Below are 21203 nucleotides of genomic sequence, written 5' to 3'. Positions count from 1 at the left end.
TACATACATGATCCAAAAACTGGGCAGGATTTTCCAGAACACTTCAAAGAAGAGTGAATTTAGAAAAATAGCATTTGTGAGCATAAAGTGATGAAGTCTTCCCTGTCTTCTGTCAATTAGAGAACAACGGTCACTACCACTTTTGCTCGTTTCTCAGGGCCAGGTAATTGGTCAGAGTAGTAGCAAAGTGGCTGTTGGAATCTTCACAGTCTTACATCAACACAAGTGTCTCTGGAATAAAGAGTGTGCAGTCTCAACTATTCCCTTCCACAAGGATATGGCAAACTAAGTGTGAATACTCTTTATAAGGGCCATACTGAGGGTGGGGATCTAGAAAGTAGGCTAGATAGGCTAGGTTGTTACCCAAGAGACTGTACTTAGTACATTGTCAAGTTTCTAAGAGGAAATTTTCTTGAAGGAAATAAAAGATGAGGCAAGAAGACAGCAAAGACAGCTCAGAAACACAAACAGGTCAGAAAATAAAGTTCAAGATGTTTTTAGGTAAGAAGGTTCAAGTTATTGGCAAAGCAGGGGACCCACAGAACAGGAGGTGTGGGACTCAAATGGCTGGCTTAAGAGCACAGAGCTGGGATCAAACCCTATGAAGCCTTCTGCCCCCAATCCCAGGCACTTAGATTCCCAGTTAGAGAAAGTAAACAAGACACACTGAAACATAAAAATGCATAACATATCTTCCTGGTGTTTCAAAATTTTTTTTTTTCAGGTAGTAAAGGCTTTTATTGTTCTGAGCCATGATTACAAGTCACATGATCAAGAACAACTAAAAAAGGAGATTCAGGAACATGTAAAAAAAATTACAGCACCTTATAAATATCCCAGAAAGGTAGGTATTCCAATTATGATGACAATTTGCTTAGTGTTCTGAAAAACTTCAGCTGTTTACTTTTTCCATTTTAATGAATATTCTCCTCAAACATGTCACACCAAATATTCCAAACTGAACTAATGACATGGATAAGATTCAGAATCTTTGAGATTAAAATGAAATTCTTGACATAATTTTCTGGGTCATCTGGCTAACTGGACTTGTAGTAAATACTAAATACCAAGAAAAAACTCCTCAACAATACCTCTGCTGTTTTGGTTGTTACCAAAACCCACCCAGATGGGTACCTTAATTCTTTCACTTAGAGATAATAAAACTGCTATATAATTGGATTTGTCTAAAGATGAAAACTTCTTGGCTAATTTTCTTCCCTTGATACCAACAGGTAGAATTTATTCAAGAGTTGCCAAAGACTATCAGTGGGAAGATAAAAAGAAATGAACTAAGGAAGAAAGAATGGGAAATGATTTAAATCCATTCCATTCTATTATTTATCACAGTATCTATAAAACAAAGACTATACAAATACAAGATTATGGAGAGGTGATTAAAAATATAATAGTATACTTGTAAATTGTTGATTTAAAATGACCTATGGTTGGGGTGTCTGGCTGGCTTAGTCAGTAGAGCATGCAACTCTTGATCTCAGGGTTGTACGTTCGAGCCCCACATTGGATGCAGGGATTCCTTAAAAAAAAAAAAAATCTTTAAATAAATATCTTGTGGTTATAACATCAGAGGCTGAATTTTGAAATAAAATATTTGGTAAATTCCTCTGCATTAGTGTCAATGTTCTCATGACTTTGGTAATATAAAAAGAATACCATCAATTGCTGAGAAATTTTTAAACATGTATTATCCAAACCAAGTTTCTGATGTGTTGGTTTTCAAACTCTAGTTGAGTAATTCTTCTGGTATGTTGATGTACAAATCAGAACAAATCTTCAAGCTTTGAAATAAAACTAAACAACTTATTATAAAAGTTTTTAGGGGTACCTGGATGGCTCAGTCAGTAAGTGTCCAACTCTTGATTTCAGGCTCAGGTCATGATATCACAGTTCATGAGGTTGAGCCCTGCTGTCAGACTCTGTTCTGACAGTGTGGAGCCTGCTTGGGATTCTCTTTCCCTCTCCTCCCTGGACCCACCCTCTCGTGCTCTTTTTCCGTCTCTCAAAATAAATAAAAGTTTTTAGAAAAATAAAAAAATATATCAGATTTCCTAATTCTTTTTTTTTTTTTTTCAACGTTTATTTATTTTTGGGACAGAGAGAGACAGAGCATGAATGGGGGAGGGGCAGAGAGAGAGGGAGACACAGAATCGGAAACAGGCTCCAGGTTCTGAGCCATCAGCCCAGAGCCTGACGCGGGGCTCGAACCCCCTGACCGTGAGATCGTGACCTGGCTGAAGTCGGACGCTCAACCGACTGCGCCACCCAGGCGCCCCTCCTAATTCTTAAAGTACAAGCGTCTACCTGAAAATAGACTAGGGATTTTTAATAGTCACATTTTTATTCAAGTAATTTAAAAACATTTAAATTTATTTCAAGGTCTACCTGTAAAAGAAGGATGTTATATACTATTGTTGTTTATTATATCTAATCTAATAGAATATACAAAATATTTGTGGTTCTTGATAAAAGTATGATAAATTTGGCACGTTAATATATGACAAAAATAAAGGTGTAAGACGATTATCAGAATATTCATGATGTTTGGAAATTCAAGGAACAATCAGGATTCATAGATGAATGAATACAAGATAAGTGTTAGATAACTGATCAAGGAAATTTAAAGTGTGTGAAATCAATTTTTTTCTCATTTTCAGTGTGTGTGCATGCATGTGTGTTTAATAGCCCCAGTGCAGTCTACAGAACTCAGATATGCTAAGTCCCCATGACTTGTAGCCCTATACACTTTTTTCTCTTTATCACACAAAAAGTCACATTAAAGTAAAAACACAGTTTAGTCATAGGGAAGGTTTATCAATTCCTCATTGAAGGTCTGAGTCTCAATGAATTTTTAGTAGAAATATTTACATTTCTGTCACAAATATGGCTTATTTCTGGGGAACTAAAAGTGGGTCCCCCCGGAGAATGAGACAGAATGCTGCTGTTGGCTCTCTCCTTTTGAAGTGTTTGTTCCCACTTAAAATAACCACAACATTTTCTATTTTCTTGGTATTTCCCATTTGGGCAACAAAAGAAGACTTTTCCATGGTTTGGTCCATTATTAGAAACAACAAGTCTCTTAGATCTTCGGCCACACTTGCATAATGGAGGTGTCATTTTTCCACTCTTCCAAGGTCCTTCTAGGTTAACTGTAGAAGCTAAGACAGAGGGGAGGACCTTCTGGGAACAACTTCTCACTGGGAAGCCATCAGATGATGTAGGCTTTTCTTCATGAATAGTGAAGGACTGTTTTTTTGCTGGTGGGAAAGCTGGGAGACTGGATGGATTCCTTTTAGTACTACCTAAAAGGAGGGGGTATTTCCCCAAAACTGAAGGATGAGACATACTGGCATTAATACTGTTGGAGCTACTTGATTTGCATTCAGGTAATTTAAAGTCAGAAGCAACTGAACCTTGAACTTTGGCATCTTTTACATGATAAATAGTAGTATGTGGACTCTTATAAACAATAGACTTAGAGGTCTCAGAGTTTTGAGGAGTTTCTTCTGTGCCTTCCTTTAAAATCATTAATCTTTCTATGGAATTAAGTGAAGTGTCTAAGTTTGAGTCATTAATGGGAGGTATACAATCTATATTTTGCTCAGGCTGAGATGCTGGCAGTAAAGCTACATCCTCCCAATCAGCCAACATAGGTAAACAATCAAGAGCAGAACTCATTTCCATATCAGAAATATGATTAACAGATGTAATGGTAGTTGAAATAAGTACCAATTCTGAACTAACTGTTGAGGACTTAGGTTTGGTACTAAATGCAAGGTGTTCATTTTTTATGTGCTTCTGCATAGGTGTATTCAAGCTGGGAGACTGCAACTGCTCCAGGGAAGTAGAGGGCTTTGTATTAAAAAGAGATAAATAGCCTTTGCCACCATGAAGACCCACTTTTACATTGCTCTTTAGTTGGAACTGATCTTGTCCCTTTATAGGAGAATTCACACCAGCTGACCTCAACTGAACTTTTTCATGAGAATTTACTGTATTTTTAGGCTCTCTATCATATGTGCTCAGACCCCGAATGCTACTGTTGCAGGCCGATGCTTCTTCAACTTGATTCGTATTCAAATTTCTGGCCAAAATTTTGGGATTCTTCTTAGTGGGAACCTATGATTCCACAGAATAGCTTTAGAAACTGTACATTCATAATTTATTTATTATACACTAATATGATTTGACAAAAAAAGAAAAATGTCATCATTCATTGATTTATCAATGATTGCATGCAATGGTATCTGTATTTCCATGAACCTATGATTACTTCTGGAGTTTGATATAACAAAATAAAGAGGCAAGATACCACTAACCTTGTTCAAGGACCTTGTAATTTTCATTAAGCAACCATCCCTGATCATTTTCCAAGCAAGAAGGGCAGTATTCCGAGAATCATCCAACCCTGAGTAAATAGATATCAAACACTGAATTTAGTAGTACCAGCATAAAGAAGTATAGCAAAAATAAGAAATCACAATTTAAATTGGAGCATACTATTTATGATCATCTACTAATTTTAATCATGATAAATTAGACTAGCAAAAAGCTGTGGCAACTGTACCAATAAAAGACAAGATCACACACATTTATAGAGAAGAAGATAAAAATCTATTACAGTTCACAAAACTGTAAGCAACATTCTGTAGGGGCCATGTTTTGTGAGTAATCTAATGATCTTGTTTGTTTTTTTCACTAATTCAATGTATTATCTGGGCATTTGTTAAATCTCCATTTGATTTAGCTAATTTCCATTCTTTTTAGCAACTAACCCACTAGATGGCAGTCTTTGCCCTACAATACTAGTAATTTGAAAGTCAAATAATTTGAATGGTATAGTATAGATTCGGAGCTTTTTTTAGGTTGAAGGATATTCTTTTGTTTTTTTTTTATTTTTTTTTTAATTTTTTTTTTCAACTTTATTTATTTTGGGGACAGAGAGAGACAGAGCATGAACGGGGGAGGGGCAGAGAGAGGGAGACACAGAATCGGAAGCAGGCTCCAGGCTCTGAGCCATCAGCCCAGAGCCTGACGCGGGGCTCGAACTCACGGACCGCGAGATCGTGACCTGGCTGAAGTCGGAGGCTTAACTGACTGCGCCACCCAGGCGCCCCTGAAGGATATTCTTTATTAATGACATCACCAAAAACATGAGATTCATATGAAAGATTTTGTAAAAATAAAATGACTTAGATAATAAAATTATTTTTAATTTATACTAACCAGAATGTTCTCTTCCCAAGAATTCTATTCCCACTTCCTGCAGGGCACCACTTAGTCCTTTTGGTTTTCTTCTATAGAAAATCTAATCAAATAAAAGAAGACATATCCAAAAAAGGTTACTATTAGAAAGTCTATATATTAACCACTTACTTTTCATAATTTTTAGTTCTATTAGATTTGGAATGTGTTTATTATGTTGTGCTGTTTTACAGACTTTAAAAAATGTATATATGTAAAAGTTTCAAAAGAAAACATTTCATTTATAGTAACCTATAGCCATGCGTGGGATGAAGTTTCATCATTTTCCAGTAGAAGAAAAGTGAACATGCCCCCATCTTTGACCCTTACCTTATAAGTTACTCTGAGATCAATCCAAGAATTTAAGAACACAGGTTTTAACAGCTGTTTTCTTTTACACTCATACTCCAGGCAAACCCCCAAGTCCCAGTCTGCATTAAGTATATTAAAATAGAACAAATTCAAAGATGCCAAGCAGTTTTTACTTATGCTATCAACATTTATAAATAAAAGGTTGAAAGATGATATAAAATAAAATACTAAAATTTATGAAAACATAATATAGTGCTCGCTTTGGCAGCATATATACTAGAAAAACATAATATACATAATAGTATACAGTATACCACCAAAACATACTATATTCTATAGTATATGTACCATATATAGTGTATAAGCTATAATGTGTACGCTATAACAATATACTATATAATATAAAATAAAATTTCATTGCTGTTAATATCTAACAATTATTCACTTTACATAATTTACTATTAAGAAATTAAGTTGGTAACTAAATTTCAAAATGATTTCTTAAACACCCCAAAAAACACACTAAATATTTCAGAAAGAAGAATAAGTGTCAAGTTACAAGGCCTACATGGAGAAGGTTATCTGTTTTTAAAATTCTAGGAAAAAACTAATGTAACTGAGAAACCAGACATCTCACAGAAACCTAAAACCAAATATGACTATCAATGCTATGCTATCAATGGCACAGCATTACTATCAATGCCTATTAATGGCAATGCTATATCACAGGCATACAAAACATCTACTTTAATAACCCATTTTTTCCTAGTGTGAAAACAAAGGATGTGAGTTGAATTAAGATTCTTTTTATTCAAGATTGTAGAAAATAGCATAAGAGTCTTCACTAAATCATCTTTGCCTGGAACCAGAACAGAGAGGAAAAATCTAAAAATATTCTTAAAGTTAAGTCTTAAAATTTTAAGGTATCCCAGAATGGTAATTTGAAAAATATGAATAAACTTACTTTCCTTGGTTAACATCTGTTAGGCACTTAGATTTCTTTTTGAGTCCCAAGAGGTTAACAAGTATAATTCTTACTACAGATGAAGAATTACATAGTAGTAATCCTACTCATTTATGATTTATAGATATTAACTTATTTTTTACCTGACCAAGTAACAAATGCACATGATTTTACTTCGGAATTAGACAGATCTGAAATCCCAGTGGCAAAAATAATTTTCTTCTGTTGCTGAATCTTCTGAATCCATTTACAGAACTGAGATAAGCATATCCTCAGAGGGACTCCTTCATCAACTTGAGCCTGAGTAAAGCCACAAAATTTGAATTCAACAATAAAATTCTATAATTATTGAACACATCATTAGCACATAATTATGCACTATAGGGGGATATAAAAAAGAAGAGGTTTGGACTGGCAAAGAGTTTATTTAGTGAAAAAAGATATTAAAACACATGCAAGAGAATATAATGATTAGAATGCTGCAAGATAAGAAAAATTAGGTTGCTCTACCTAAAATCACACAGAAATATAGTAATTAAATCCTGACTGACAGAAATTTGATGTCACTTAATTTCCATAAAATAAATTTGATATTCATTTTTATACTATTCTTTTTCATTTTTAAAGATTCTGACAGAGTTCTAGAGGGAACATTATTTCTCCTAACAGTGCATAAATCTAATTCCAAATGGTATATAGTTTTCCCTTTCTTTTTAAAACTGATTACTGAATTTTATGTTTTTTTTTTTAAGTTTATATATTTTAAGAGAAAAGAGAGAAAGTGTAAGCAGGGGAGGAGCAGAGAGAGAGGAAGAGAGAGAATCCCAAGCAGGCTCCACATTGTCAGCACAGAGCCAGACACGGGGCTCTATGTCATGAAAAGTGAGGTCATGACCTAAGTCAAAACCAAGAGTTGGATGCTTAACCAACTGAGCCACCCAGGCAACCCTTAACTGATTGATGAATTTTAATATTTGCATCACACTTACTTGTTTCTGGGGGAGAGGGGTAGGATGAGAAGAGAGAAAGGGAAAAGGGTAGGGCATACCTGTTTTATGCCTGTCAGTTCCATGCAAAACTCAGAAAGAATCGGATGTTCCTGAGGCTGAACGTAAGTATGGAACTCAGATTCAATCTCTCCAGTTGATGTGCTCAGCAATACTGCTGGAAATTCAACTATATGAAAGAATCACCAATTGACACTGGAATGTATAATTGTTATATTAATGATGTAATCACTCTAAATTAAACATAATGTACCATCATACAGTATTGTATACATTATATACATAAATTATATATATATAGCTTATAGCATCATATACCATTGTTTCAGTAAAAGCATATTCAAATGACCTAAACAGTGTGATATAACAGTTATAATAAAACTATGCCAAAGAATAAGTCAGAATATTAAAGTTTTGAGTATACCTACTTAAAACTCTTGAATACCACAATTAAATAAGAAGACCACACGGAAGTTGAAATGTACTCCTTTTTGCAAAGGTATTTTTTTCAGTTTCTATGCAACTGAAATTTTGTATGGAATTCTAAAATCATTTTATATGATGATACATTTAGATATTAGATTTTTGTTCTCGTCTTTGGTCAAGTCAGGTTTTATAGTAAACTACCAATTCATAAACTATCTGTTTTCTTTAAACTGTTGAAATGAAATATTACTCAGCCATCAAAAAGAATGAAATCTTGCCATTTGCCATGACATGGATGGAGTGAAATAAGTCAGTCAGAGAAAGACAAATATCATATGATTTAACTCATAGGTGGAATGTAGAAACAAAATAGATAAATATATGGGAGAGGGGAGAAAAAAGAAAAAAACAGAGAGGGAAGCAAACCGTAAAAGTCTCTTAAAAGAGAACAAACTGAGGGTTGATGGAGGGAGGTGGGTGGGGGACGGGCTAGATGGATGATGGGTATTAAAAGAGCACTTGTGGGGCGCCTGGGTGGCGCAGTCGGTTAAGCGTCCGACTTCAGCCAGGTCACGATCTCGCGGTCCGTGAGTTCGAGCCCCGCGTCAGGCTCTGGGCTGATGGCTCAGAGCCTGGAGCCTGTTTCCGATTCTGTGTCTCCCTCTCTTTCTGCCCCTCCCCCGTTCATGCTCTGTCTCTCTCTGTCCCAAAAATAAATAAACGTTGAAAAAAAAAATTAAAAAAAAAAAAATAAAAGAGCACTTGTTAGGATGAGCACTGGGTATTGTATGTAAGTGATGAATCACTGAATTCTACTCCTGAATCCAATATTTTACTGTATCTTTAACTAGAATTTAAATAAAAATTTGAAAAGAAAAATACACTGTTGACTGATTTTATTCTATAAACTTTATTTTTTTAAGTTTATTTATTATTTATTTTGAGAAAGACAGCGTGCGTGAGCAGGGGAGGGGCAGAGAGAAGGAAGAAAAGAGTATTCCAAAAAAGCTCTGCACTACCAGTGCAGTGCTTGACATGGGGCTTGAACCCATGAACTGAGATCATAACCTGAGCCAAAGTCAAGAGCCAGACACTTAATCAAGAGAGCCATCTAGGTACCCCTGTATCTATAAACTTTAAAGTGACTTCTCTAGGGCTAGCTTTGGTCATTAGCAGTCCAGACTTACTTATTTCTTGGCTCTGGTGGCGTTTCCCATCATTCCAACATGTTGATTCAAAATCAATGACAATTAAATAGTCAAACAACTGCTCTGAAAAACAAAGGGTATCCTTATGCTTTACCGGTGTTAAAAGTGCAAGGATACAACATGTAAAGAAATGAAGCACACTACTTACTGGATTTGCTTCTTCCTACATTTCCATTTGTTGGTGCAACTGACTTTCTTCTAATTAATCCAAGCTGCCTAAAAATGTAAAACAACCCAGTATGTTCAACAAACTCATTCACGCTCCTGTCTGAATATGCTAACAAACTAATGACATAACCCTCATCATTAATGTATCAATGTTAGAGGAAATTGAACTAGACTTTGAGAGCAAAAGACCTTGGTTCTTATACTGACTGTCACCCTCTTTTCATTTTAGTAGTCATTTTACCAGCATGAGCCTCAAAGTTCATATTTGCAAACTTAGACTAATTCTTTCTGCTCCCCTTATTTTACAGTAAATACTGAGGAACTTGAGTGATTGCAGAAGACGCATTGACAAACTTATTTTTGCCTTTGCATTTTTCATGCCCTTGCTATGCGCAAAGCACAGTTCTGAGGAGATTGGGCTGATCCAGTCTTCTAGGAGCTCAAAATATACCTGCGTAACGAAACTGGACATTCATGGTAAAAGACTGTAAGGTAATACTGGAGTCCACAGAAAGGGCTGGGCTTACTGAGATGTTAAGACAAACCACTCTGACAATTGATAGAGTTTAACCAGGCAGACACTTCCTGTTGCAGTTTTTAGTTTAAGAGGTGTGATGGGGGAAGAAAAAAAGAAGAAAAGGGAGGTGTGATGGAAGTGCAAAGAGCTGGGAATAATTGCTCATATTTATTTGATTGCTTACTAGATAGTAGGCCCTGAACTCTGGTGATCTCAATCCTCAACAATGGTACGAGGTAGTCACTTTTGCTACCTCTACTTTATGGAGAAGAAAACACTCGGTGATTTGCCAAAGAACACAGATTTGGTGTGTGAACCTAGGATCGTCAACTCTGAAGCCCATGCTATCTTCTAATACATTACAGTACATCTAGAAATCGGAAATGTGCACAGCGTGACCGGGAATCAGGGAGAAGGCCACAATTAATTCACATTATGAATTAAACGTATCACTAGGAAGTGATGGGGTGAACCGCTTGACAGGTGCAGTGGGGGCTGTCTGAGACATCGGAACGGCCTACCAGGCGCTGTCACCTTTAACCCGTTTCCCGAGGTCTAGAATGGGCAGACACGGGCTCAACGCCACACAGTCGCGAACCCGGTCCTTCCACCCTCGCGCAGAGGGCGGCCTGAGGCTCGGGACCGAGGTCCAGACAGAGATCTTTCAGTCCGGGCCAGAGAAGGCAGGTTGGAGACGCCGGGATACAGAGCATGAAGCCTGACACCGCGGATGCCCATTCCCTAGCCCTACCGCGGTCCCCAGCGCCGGACCAGGAGCCACCCCAAGCCCCCCAAACCCCTCGCGTACCGCGCCAACCTCTTGGTAGCCATTCTCTGCTCTCCTTTCTCCTCCCAGCCCAACTGCCGGAAGTCGTCAGACTCCCACTTCCGGTCCGTTCAAAAGCCTGGCGCGGTTGAGGCGGCAGCCTAGGCTGCGGTTCTATTTGCGACTGAGGCGGAGGTAGCTGCGCCCTGTTTTCTCTGCCCGGCTTCTCTTCGGCATTTGCGGGGTTCGGGGGGGCGCGGGGAGTGGTTTGGCAGGGAAGGCTATTGGCAGTAACTTTCCTCTTTTCCAACGGGCGGAGGCGCTGTTTGCGCCGTTGGGGAACCGTTGTAGAGCCGTTGGAAAACCGTTTAGAATCTTGCCTCTGGAGCGGACGGTAAAACCGTTGGTCTCGGTGCTGTTTTCTCCTCCGTGGAACGGGGAGGATCGTTGGCAGCCTTGCTTTTAAGGGAGGTCTGGGAGGTCTCCGTACACGCAGTTGAAGAGAGGATTTGAGGGAGGCGGTAGGCCGTCGAAGCCCCAGCTGTTTCCCCGTCAGGAGGCGGTGTTTATTCAGCTCTCGTACATCTTTCTCCACAGACTCATGGAACCCCATAGGGAGAGGGCCGGGAGGCACCTCAAGAAGGGCAGGAAGAGGAGGCGAGGCCCGAACATGCTGGTCGGGGCGGCTGAGGCGATGAGAGCCCGTTGGGAACTTGAGGAGAGTCAGCCTGAGGCCAAGGTGAGTAACGGGGAGCCCGAGTGGGCTGTCCCGGGGCTGGAGCCTCCCCAGCCGCCTTCTGGGCCCCAAATCCTCCCTGGACACCACTGGTCGCCCTCACCCACTCATTAGGCTTTCTGTAAAATGGGAATGATAGTGGATTACCACCTGCCTCAGGGCTGATACTGGCGGTTTAAACCTAGTAAGGTGCCTGCGACCCTAAAAGAATGTTCACTCAACAAATACTTCACTCAACAATTTGCTCTGTGTACCAGAAATTGTTCTAGGTTTTGGGGGTATCCCAGTGCAGAAAACCAAAACTCCCTGCGCTCGTACAACTTACATACCAGTAGGGACATAACAAAGCTGATGATCATCCCTGCCATTTATTGAGAGCCAAATATATGTGGCCCATCTCTTCAGTCATCAGATTTCTCTTGTCTGCCATATGCTGGGCACTGCCCTAGATACTTGGAAAATCAGTAAATAAAGGTTCCTCCTTAGTTGTAGTGGAAAGACAAATAGAAGTTATATACAGGTTTCCCCCACTATCCAAAAGTAGAGCGTTCCTGTGAAATGTAAGCTGAAATGGTGTAAAGTGAAGCATTTATTTATAAAAAAAAAATTAAGCATTTTCATACCCCCTAAATAACCTCTGTTAAGCTTTCAGATATCTCAGGACAGATCTTGCTAACTAATACACAAAATAGAGATAAAGTGTAGATGCTCACAGACACAGATCAAAGCTATGGGGGCTTCTTGTTCAGTGTAGTCCTTGGAGAAGGAGCTTGGCTGTGCCAATTTAATTGCGAGGGGTGCCCGCTTCTGTAACTGGCTTGTTGTGAAACATGCTGAAAATAAAAGTGAAAACAGGTACAGTGATTATACAGATCTTTTTTTTAAGAGGGAAGTGGCAGAACACAAGGTTTCAGAAAGCTAGGGATACCTGTAGTATGTTAAAAGGGAATTAGTGCTATGAAAACATTTGTTAAAAACATCTATTAAAAAGGGATTCTTTGTTTTTTTCTTTTTTTGCCTATCAGATTGGCAGAACAACTTTTTAAGGGTTAATGTGGTGAGAAGTTTAAGGAAATAGACAATCTCATCACTTTTTATTTTGAAACACTCTCAAAGTTAAAAGTTGCAAAAACAGTACCAAAAACATCCCCAGCCAGCATTTGAAAGTAATTGCAAACAATGCTTCATGATCACCGCCCCCCATATTTTAGTATGTATTTCCTATAAACAGTCCTACGTAGCCACAATGCAACCATCCAAATTAGAAAATAACACGGATATATATACATTTACAGCAGTATTCTGTATTTACCAAAAGTGATCCACATATAAGTGGATCCACACAATTTAAACCTGTGTGTAAAGGTGTGAAGGATCAACTGTAGGTTTTATTTTGATCAGGAACTTATCTGGAGAATTTATCCAGGTGTACAGGGAATTTTAAAACGATGCTCATAATTTCTTACAAAAAACAGTGTCCTCGATGATGAATTTTTTCACATAAATTTTAGGTGTTGAGGTAAATTTAGAGAATGGACTATTAAAATTTGTATTTGTTATATTTAACTGCTTTGGAAAGATACAAATTTTTATTTTATTGATTGATTGATTGATTGATTGGCTGGGGGGAGTTGGTTACCAAACAGAATGTATAGTATAATCCTTTAGGGGCAGTATAGTATAGAGATCAAGATTTTGGGCTTTGGAGCCTGTATTCCAGTCTTCGTTCTACCACTTACCCATTCCTTCATTTCTTTATGCAAAATGATGATAAAGTAGTAGCCACTTAAAAGACCTGTAAGAATTAAATGAGTTAATAGATGTGAAGTGCTCAGAACTGTTAAATGGCTAATTAATAGGTGCTCAACATTATCTTTAAAAACTCATGGGAACAATAGCAATAATAATGTCTGGTGTTTATTAAGTACTTATGATAATGTCAGTCTTACTATATTGCATTTGTACTACCTCGTTGATCTTCCCAAAATCTCATGAGGTGGAATTATAATTACTCTGTAGATGAAGAAACTGAGTCTTAGGTTAAGGTACTTGTCCTACATAGTAGAGCTTGGTATTTGAAGTAAAGTAGTAGGAGTCTTGGACTTAAGCTCCTAACCAGTCTACTCTGCTGCCTCCCAAACCAAAATAAAAGTGGTAATTATCTCTGACTTCTGTAAGTACAGATGACTTTTATTTTCTTTTACCTATTGTCTTTATTTACCCTTCTCAGTTATCTGACTCTTTTCACAAGCATGAATTGCTTTAATAACCAAATATAAGTGCATAGCTATTTTATTTATTTATTTATTTTCTTTTTTTTTTTTTAATTTTTTTTTTCAACGTTTTTTATTTATTTTTGGGACAGAGAGAGACAGAGCATGAACAGGGGAGGGGCAGAGAGAGAGGGAGACACAGAATCGGAAACAGGCTCCAAGCCATCAGCCCAGAGCCTGACGCGGGGCTCGAACTCACGGACCGCGAGATCGTGACCTGGCTAAAGTCGGACGCTTAACCGACTGCGCCACCCAGGAGCCCCGAAGTGCATAGCTATTTTAGGAGGGAGAAGCTTCAGTGAACTCCTTGTTTCCCCAGAATAATGTCAGACTCTTTACCGTAGACCACATTGAACTTCTATGATCTGGCTCCCTCTTCTGTATACTCTCAAATCTCCTCTGCTCTGCATCATGCCATCTTGGCTCCAGCCAAATAAAACTACATGTTTAGACACAATGTTCCCTCCTATCTGGCTGACAAATTATTTCCAAGACTCAGCCCCAGTATTCTCATCTCCGTGAAGCTATCCCCCAAACTCTCTAACCCCCAAGGCAGTTAGCCTTTTTTACTCCTATACTTTGTAATAGCACTTACCCACATTGCATTGGAATTACCTATTTTTGCATTTCTTTTACTTCAGTAAAATGAACATGAGAGCATGAATCTTGTTTTATTCATCCTACTATCTCTAGTATGTAACCAAGTATCTATAATTAAGGTTCTGTATCAATGTTTCTTAAACACTATATTGATAATGTCCTATCATAGGTTGTTGTTTTAGACCTTCATTTTCTTTCTTTTTTTTTTTCAACGTTTATTTATTTTTGGGACAGAGAGAGAGAGACAGAGCATGAATGGGGGAGGGGCAGAGAGAGAGGGAGACACAGAATCGGAAACAGGCTCCAGGCTCTGAGCCATCAGCCCAGAGCCCGACGCGGGGCTCGAACTCACAGACCGTGAGATCGTGACCTGGCTGAAGTCGGACGCTTAACCGACTGCGCCACCCAGGCGCCCCTAGACCTTCATTTTCAATTAAACCCCTCATTTGCATATATGCTAAAGTAATCAGAAACTAGAATGTTTTAATAATTTGCTTTGCTTTATTGTTATTCCCAATAGTCATTTGTTATGCCCTGATTTATCTTTTCAGAAAGCCCGCTTATCTACCATTTTATTTGCTGAAAACTGTGAAGTAACACATGAACAGTTATGTGAATTGCTGAAGTATGCAGTTCTGGGCAACTCCAATGTTTCTAAACCCAGGTATGAGATGAACTTAAATGACCCGAGGCTTCAAACTCGTGTCTACAGGGCCATATACTCTTAATTTACATTGTTTATTTGCCATACAGAATATCCTAAATTTTTCTTATACTAGTTGCCAATACTTAATTTGGGAATTCCTTTATTAAAATCCAGATACTTTATTCAAAAAACTCTTAAGATCTGGCAGCTGTCCCTGTATTCCCAAATGGCAACAATTTGTCAAATCTGAATAGGGGCATGTACTCTTTAGTGTCCTACCTGACCTGCTTCTCTTTTTTGCATTATCTGTCTGGCTGCTTATTGGTTTGCAACCTTCTTTGGAACTTTGTGGGTGAAAACTGAAACCAGTTCCCCTTACTTGGAGGGCAGGGAGAGACTAAAGAATGAGGCAGGCCATTTCAGGTTGGTAAGTGGCAGTTTTAATAATAAGCAAAGGGAACTTGCATATACAAAGCTGGTCTTGGGTAGGAGCAAAACAAATAGATCCCTACACCTACCTGCCAAATCCTAAAAGTGTACATACAGGCCTTAACTGGATTCAGTCACATATACCATGCTGGTGTTTTCAACACCACATCACTATCTCAAGGCTGTGTCCTTGGAGCAGCTCACAGGTCAGCTGCAGTCATGTCTTTTCAATGACCTTCCCCAGCACCACTATAGGTATTTTGGTTTATAACCCCCAGTGGAGACCCGATTGAAATAATATGATTAAATGTTAAGAATCCCAGTCAATCTTTTTTGTTCCCTTTATGTGAAGGGTGAAAGAGATTTTTTTCTGATATCTTCACTGCCATTGTTAAATATCTAATGAAAATTGCTTTTTATATATACCAATACAAATTGTTTCAAAACTTTTCAAAGTTTTTCAGACATCTATCTGAGAGAGATTGGCTAGATACCTCAAAAGCCATCTTCTACATTAACGCATATTGCCATTAGTCTGTCAGTTTATCTAAAACTGGCTTTCTTGAGGTCAGTCATGTGATTACTTGCTTAGGAAGGACTGCAGAGCAGCTTGGGATCTTGAGGATATGCCTTTGTAAAATTACCTTATTTCCAATTTAAAGCAAATCTTAATAGGATTTTGGATTTGAATGCAATAAATAATTATCTCACGAGATCTTTATTTGAATTCTGTGCATTAAAAGCTGTTCTTTACCAGGCAGTCAGTGAGTGATGATAAGCTCCATTAACTGTTGCTTGCTGCTTTGTTTCCACACTTTCCTTTTGTATGTCTGAACTGACTTGATGGTATCACTTTTAGCTGTTTTGGTTTGATTTTTCAACAGTTGGTGCCAGCTTTTTCACCAAAACCAGCTGAACAACGTGGTGGTTTTTGTACTGCAGGGAATGAGCCAGCTACACTTTTATAGGTTCTATATGGAGTTTGGAGTTCTCCGAAAGGCATTCACGCATGTAAGTTAAGAAAACTTTGTATTAAGCCCTGAATTGAGTCCTCTTATCCAGAGATTAGTGCACGTCTCTCAAACTATGCTCTTTGGCAACCTGATAAAAGAAACAGTAGAGGTTGTAGAAAGCAAAAAAGAGATCTCATGTTGAGATTAGGTTTGTCTCCGATTTTCTTTGATGATCTAGGCAAGACATTTATTACCAGATTACAATCTATATGTAGTCCCCAGGTTGATATTATCCTATTTTATTTGGGTTACGATATTTTCAAAAATTATACAGTTTATGTAAAGTCTTATGTTTTTTGGCCTCTTGACAATATCACAAGATTGGACATCCTTAGAATAGTATGTGCAGCTGAATAGCAGCTGTTATCTCTAGAAGAGGCATGTGCTCTCCATTTTCCCATAGCCACCTCTATTCTTTATTGAACTGTTTCATCCATTTACCCTGAGGGATTGGACTTGGTGAGTACTAATTTAAATCCTTGAGCCTCTATTTTCTTTTTTATTTTCATTTATTGAACACTACATATGTGTTAGGACCTACATCAGTCATTCTGCATGCATTATCTTTAATTCTCACAGTAGTTCTGTGAGAGTTACAGGTGTCTTCTATAAATAAGGACACTGTGAGTGACTTGCTCAGGTTATAACTAGTAAGTGACAGAGCTGGAATTTCAGCCCAAGTGAGCCTAAGGTTGGAGCCCTCAAACTCTAAGCCTGGCTGTGTCATCTTTCCTACCTGGCAAGCTGTCCATTAACATAATAGATAGAAGTGCTTTGAAAAATATAGGGGACTTTCCTCTGTAATCAGAGAAGCAAAGAAAATTTGTGGAATGGGATGAATGTGGTCTTACTTCCTTTGTCACTTTTTTTTTTAATTACCTAGTCACTTTTACACATTAAGGAAACTTCTCATTTTGCAATACAAATAGTTAAGGTCTAGACCTTTCATAGTACTGAGTGGGGGCGCCTGGGTGGCTCAGTTGTTTGAGTGTCCCGACTCTTGATTGCAGCTCAGGTCATGATCTCACCATCTGTGGGATGGAGCCCTGCTTCGGGCTCTGTGCTGACAGCGTGGAACCTGCTTGGGATCCTCTCTCTCCCTCTGTCTCTGCCCCTTCCCCTCCTCTGCTTGTGCAAGTGCACACTGTCTTGAAATAAACATTAAAAAAATTTAAAAAAAAGTGCATGCCTAAATAAATAAATACATTGCTAGACATAGAATTAAGTAAAGTGCAAGTCTTTGACATTATCTTAACTGCTTTCAAGCATTTTTATAAAAACTTGTTAATGTATTTTCAGAAATTCCGCTTGCCTCCTCCATCATCTAATTTTCTAGCTGATATCATTGGACTGGAAAAGAAACAAACAACTGGGGATCTATCCAAGATGGTGGAAGGTATGGCTGCGACTCTGGTTTGATGATTTGCTCATTCTAAAAGATATTATGGAGGGGCACCTTGGTGGCTAAGTCAGTTAAGCATCTGACTGTTGTTTTTGGCTCAGTGACCTGATATTACGGTTTGCCAGTTTGAGCCCCCTGTTTGGCTCAGCAGTGGTGGTGCGGAGTCTGTTTGGGAGTCTCTCTCTCTCTCCTCCTTTCTTTTCCCCTCCCCAGCTCATACTGTCTCTCTCTCTCTCTCTCTCTCTCTCTCTCTCAAACTGTAAAAAAATTTAAATGTATTAAAAAAAATAAAAGATATTACGGCTATACTTATAAGTAGGTTTGTCAATCAAGTTTATTCTTGCAAACAACAAAGATTAATTCTAACTAAACAGAAAAACAATTTTTTTAAGGAGAACATGGATCAATACTTAGGGAGATTAGACAGCAGGAACCATAGGTAGCATTCATGCCTCAGAAACCATTTGGTTAGGTGAGATAAGTGAAGGCTGTCCCTGGATATCAATAACATTTGACTCTTACAGATTACTGTGAATAATTTTTAAACTGTCAGTGGGTCTTTGTAGCCATGAGTATACAAATGGGAATGAAGATCTTGCCTTTGACTAATGTAAGGAACATCCATTAATACTATTCAGAGTAAGGGGCGCCTGGGTGGCTCAGTCGGTTAAGCGTCTGACTTCGGCTCAGGTCATGATCTTGCGGTTTGTGAGTTCAAGCCCCACATCGGGCTCTGTGCTGACAGCTCAGAGCCTGGAGCCTCCTTCGGATTCTGTGTCTCCTTCTCTCTCTGCCCCTCCCCAACTTGTGCTCTGTCTCTATCAAAAATAAATAGATGTAAAAAAAAAAAATTAAAAAAAAAACTACTCAGAGTGGGGAATAGGCAGGAGGTTTAGATGCTAGCCAATTGAAAGAGAAATATCCATGATGGCAGTAGTTTTCAAACATATGGGTTGTGTCCATGAGTAAGTTGTAGTTAACCTTCTGTTTTTGTGAGGGGAAGGAGGTAGATGATGGAATAGAACAGAACTTGCTAGAATTCATTGGACCTAGGTAAGTATTAATCAGTGATACTTTTTTGTGTGTGTTCAGCAATAATAATTGAATAGGTATACTGAGCTGACATGAAAAGGTGGTGAGGAGTTGCCAGTGGCTCCTTCCTATCTCCTTTAGGACTGTGTTTCCTATTATCCTCTGTCTCAAAGACCTCTGCTTCCTTCCTTTCCATTGTTCCCCTCTCCTTCCAATAGATGCCTGTATCTGACCTGCAGCTGTGTTTGATTTGATCTCCACTGTATTTTAAACCTCTTTGAGTGGGGCTTCTGGATGGCTCATTGAGTTAAGCATCCAACTTTTGGTTTCGGCTCAGGTCATGATTTCATAGTTTTGTGAGATGGAGCCCCTTCTTGGGCTCTGTGCCAATAGTATGGAGCCTGTTTGGGATTCTCTCCCTTGCTCTTTGCCCCTCCCCTGCTCATGCTCGCACTTTCTCTCAGAGTGCGTGCCCTCTCTCTCTCTCTCTCTCTCTCTCTCTCTCTCTCTCTCTCTTTCTCTCTCTTTCTCTCCCTCTCTCCCTCCCTCTCCCCCCCCAAAATAGATAAATTTTTTTAAAATATGAGAAATCTTGGGGCACCTGGGTGGCGCAGTCGGTTAAGCGTCCGACTTCACCCAGGTCACGATCTCGCGGTCCGGGAGTTCGAGCCCCGCGTCAGGCTCTGGGCTGATGGCTCAGAGCCTGGAGCCTGTTTCCGATTCTGTGTCTCCCTCTCTCTCTGCCCCTCCCCCGTTCATGCTCTGTCTCTCTCTGTCCCAAAAATAAATAAACGTTGAAAAAAAAAATTAAAAAAAAAAAATTAAATTTAAAAAAAAAAAAAAGAAACAAAAAAAATAAAATATGAGAAATCTTAAAAAAATTTTTTTAAGTAATCATGGAGTAGTCATTATTAGATTCAAAGGTCATGTAAAGACTTAGTATTGCAAAAGAAATAATCAGGCAAAAGAGATTTGATGTGGCTGAAGAATATAATTGTTGGGGATAACTGGAGGATGATGAGTTGGAATAAGAGGAGGTAGTGGTGAGAGACAAGACAGAGAGGTAGGTTAAAGCTTTGTCCTGCAGGTTGTGTTATGCTAAGGACTTTGGATTTTATTCTGTAGGCTGTAAGAAGTTAGAGAGTTATGGTTAGTTCTTTGTTCTTTAAAGGATTTCATTTGCTTCCCATCCTAAATATCAAAGTCCCAAAGCATAGCCTGTAGCACTGTGATCGTCCTTCAATTCAGTCTTTCCTTCAAAATATTTATCTTCCCAATTGACCTATTACTCTTCTTTTGATAACTCCTGTATCTTTATCTCTGGGTCTGATGTCCGAGATTCTAGGCTTGCATTTTCAACCACCTGCTGGATGTTGCTACTTGGATATTTCCCAGTTCCCTCAATCATGAAATAGCTAAGAGCATTTTTCTCATCCTTAAATTACAGGTTCCCATCTTTAATTTGCCTTTTCTGTTGGTACCATTTTTCTCTAAGGTAACAGCCCTGAATTTTAGAATTACTTTTCTTTTGGCTCCTTATACTCAGTCTGCATGACTCATTTCTCATTTCTCTCTCTTCTCCATTTTCCCCATATCTTTGAGGTTGATCTTTCTTAAAGTTATGGTTGTGCCATTTCCCATCTTAGGAATTTGCTGTTACTCTCCATTATGTACTGAATTATGGACTAAAGCCTAATCTCTTGTGCCAGGCATTTGCACTGCTCTACAATTCATTTTTATATTCCTCTCAGCTGTTTCCTACACTACTGTCCTATTTAAAGGATGCATTTAAACTAGAAAGCCACCAGGAAACCAGGTGCCCTTTCAAGGCATCTATCTTCTCTGCTTTCTGTTTTCTCATAACTGGTCAGTTCTCTGTATTTCCTGGTTTGATTCTGGAAGCAAGCAATCTGATCAGCTTAGCTAATTACCATTATCCCTTTTGAACATGTCTTGACAAGGAATATCAAGTTGCTGGTCTGCTTGTAGATCTGTCACTCTAAAACCAGGTTCCCACTCTCAGTCCAGTCAGTGACTACTCTTGCTTAAAGAACAGGCTGATGCTTGAGTAAGTGGCTAGGAGTGGAGTAGATTTAGGTAGAATGCGCTGTTAGGAGTGGCAAGCACTGTGATGGACAGGTGTAATACACCAACTATCTGAATTCTGCCTTTTCTTCAAGACTCAGCTAATCTTTTCCTCTGTTGAACCATCTCTGACCACCCCAACCAGTGTATTCTTCCTTTCATTTTTATAGCTTTTATTATTATAATTCATTTCAGACTTACATTCTCTTTGTTTTCCTATAACTATATCAGTACAAGCTCCTTTGAGTTGAAGCTGGGTCTTAATACATCTTTTGATCTTCACTATGCTTACCCTACACAAGGTTAAGAAATATGTCCTCTGAGGTCTCTTAAACACATATTCTGACAATGTGTATTTGT

The 21203-nt window shown here is 38.6% G+C and overlaps 3 protein-coding genes across 15 annotated transcripts in view; 2 read left to right on the top strand and 1 right to left on the bottom strand.

Annotated features, from left to right (window-relative positions):
* Positions 1-9780, top strand: part of ACSM3 (acyl-CoA synthetase medium chain family member 3) — a 42570-nt gene extending 32790 nt beyond the window's left edge. The window contains exons 13-14 of one of the 3 annotated variants that reach the window (XM_086692845.1): positions 725-844; positions 9653-9780. In XM_086692845.1, coding sequence (XP_086548971.1) covers positions 725-844; positions 9653-9655 — 123 coding nt within the window. In that variant the 3' untranslated portion in view covers positions 9656-9780. Of the gene's footprint in view, positions 1-724; positions 849-1236; positions 1628-3821; positions 4334-9652 lie in introns of those variants that run through there. The other 2 variants (XM_086692844.1, XM_086692843.1) reach the window with 2 other exon arrangements.
* The window catches only part of ERI2 (ERI1 exoribonuclease family member 2), a 63896-nt gene extending 52658 nt beyond the window's left edge, over positions 1-11238 (bottom strand). The window contains exons 1-9 of one of the 7 annotated variants that reach the window (XM_086692841.1): positions 10670-11238; positions 9325-9392; positions 9156-9239; positions 7584-7711; positions 6679-6835; positions 5590-5690; positions 5242-5323; positions 4335-4423; positions 681-1534 (exon numbers count right to left, since the gene is read on the bottom strand). In XM_086692841.1, coding sequence (XP_086548967.1) covers positions 1493-1534; positions 4335-4423; positions 5242-5323; positions 5590-5690; positions 6679-6835; positions 7584-7711; positions 9156-9239; positions 9325-9392; positions 10670-10692 — 774 coding nt within the window. In that variant the 5' untranslated portion in view covers positions 10693-11238 and the 3' untranslated portion in view covers positions 681-1492. Of the gene's footprint in view, positions 1-680; positions 1535-2808; positions 4135-4334; positions 4424-5241; positions 5324-5589; positions 5691-6678; positions 6836-7583; positions 7738-9155; positions 9240-9324; positions 9393-10669 lie in introns of those variants that run through there. The other 6 variants (XM_025916745.2, XM_086692838.1, XM_086692837.1 and 3 more) reach the window with 6 other exon arrangements.
* Positions 9698-21203, top strand: part of REXO5 (RNA exonuclease 5) — a 40265-nt gene continuing 28759 nt past the window's right edge. For 3 of the 5 annotated variants that reach the window (XM_025916792.2, XM_086692836.1, XM_025916791.2), the window contains exons 1-5: positions 10480-10822; positions 11225-11366; positions 14788-14900; positions 16196-16322; positions 17624-17720. In XM_025916792.2, coding sequence (XP_025772577.1) covers positions 11229-11366; positions 14788-14900; positions 16196-16322; positions 17624-17720 — 475 coding nt within the window. In that variant the 5' untranslated portion in view covers positions 10480-10822; positions 11225-11228. Of the gene's footprint in view, positions 9837-10476; positions 10823-11224; positions 11367-14787; positions 14901-16195; positions 16323-17623; positions 17721-21203 lie in introns of those variants that run through there. The other 2 variants (XM_086692834.1, XM_086692835.1) reach the window with 2 other exon arrangements.

The sequence above is a fragment of the Puma concolor genome, chromosome E3 (assembly GCF_028749965.1).
Source record: "Puma concolor isolate L17-30 chromosome E3, mPumCon1.1.hap2, whole genome shotgun sequence".
Lineage (NCBI taxonomy): Eukaryota > Metazoa > Chordata > Mammalia > Carnivora > Felidae > Puma > Puma concolor.
This window is presented reverse-complemented; position numbering and strand designations above follow the sequence as displayed.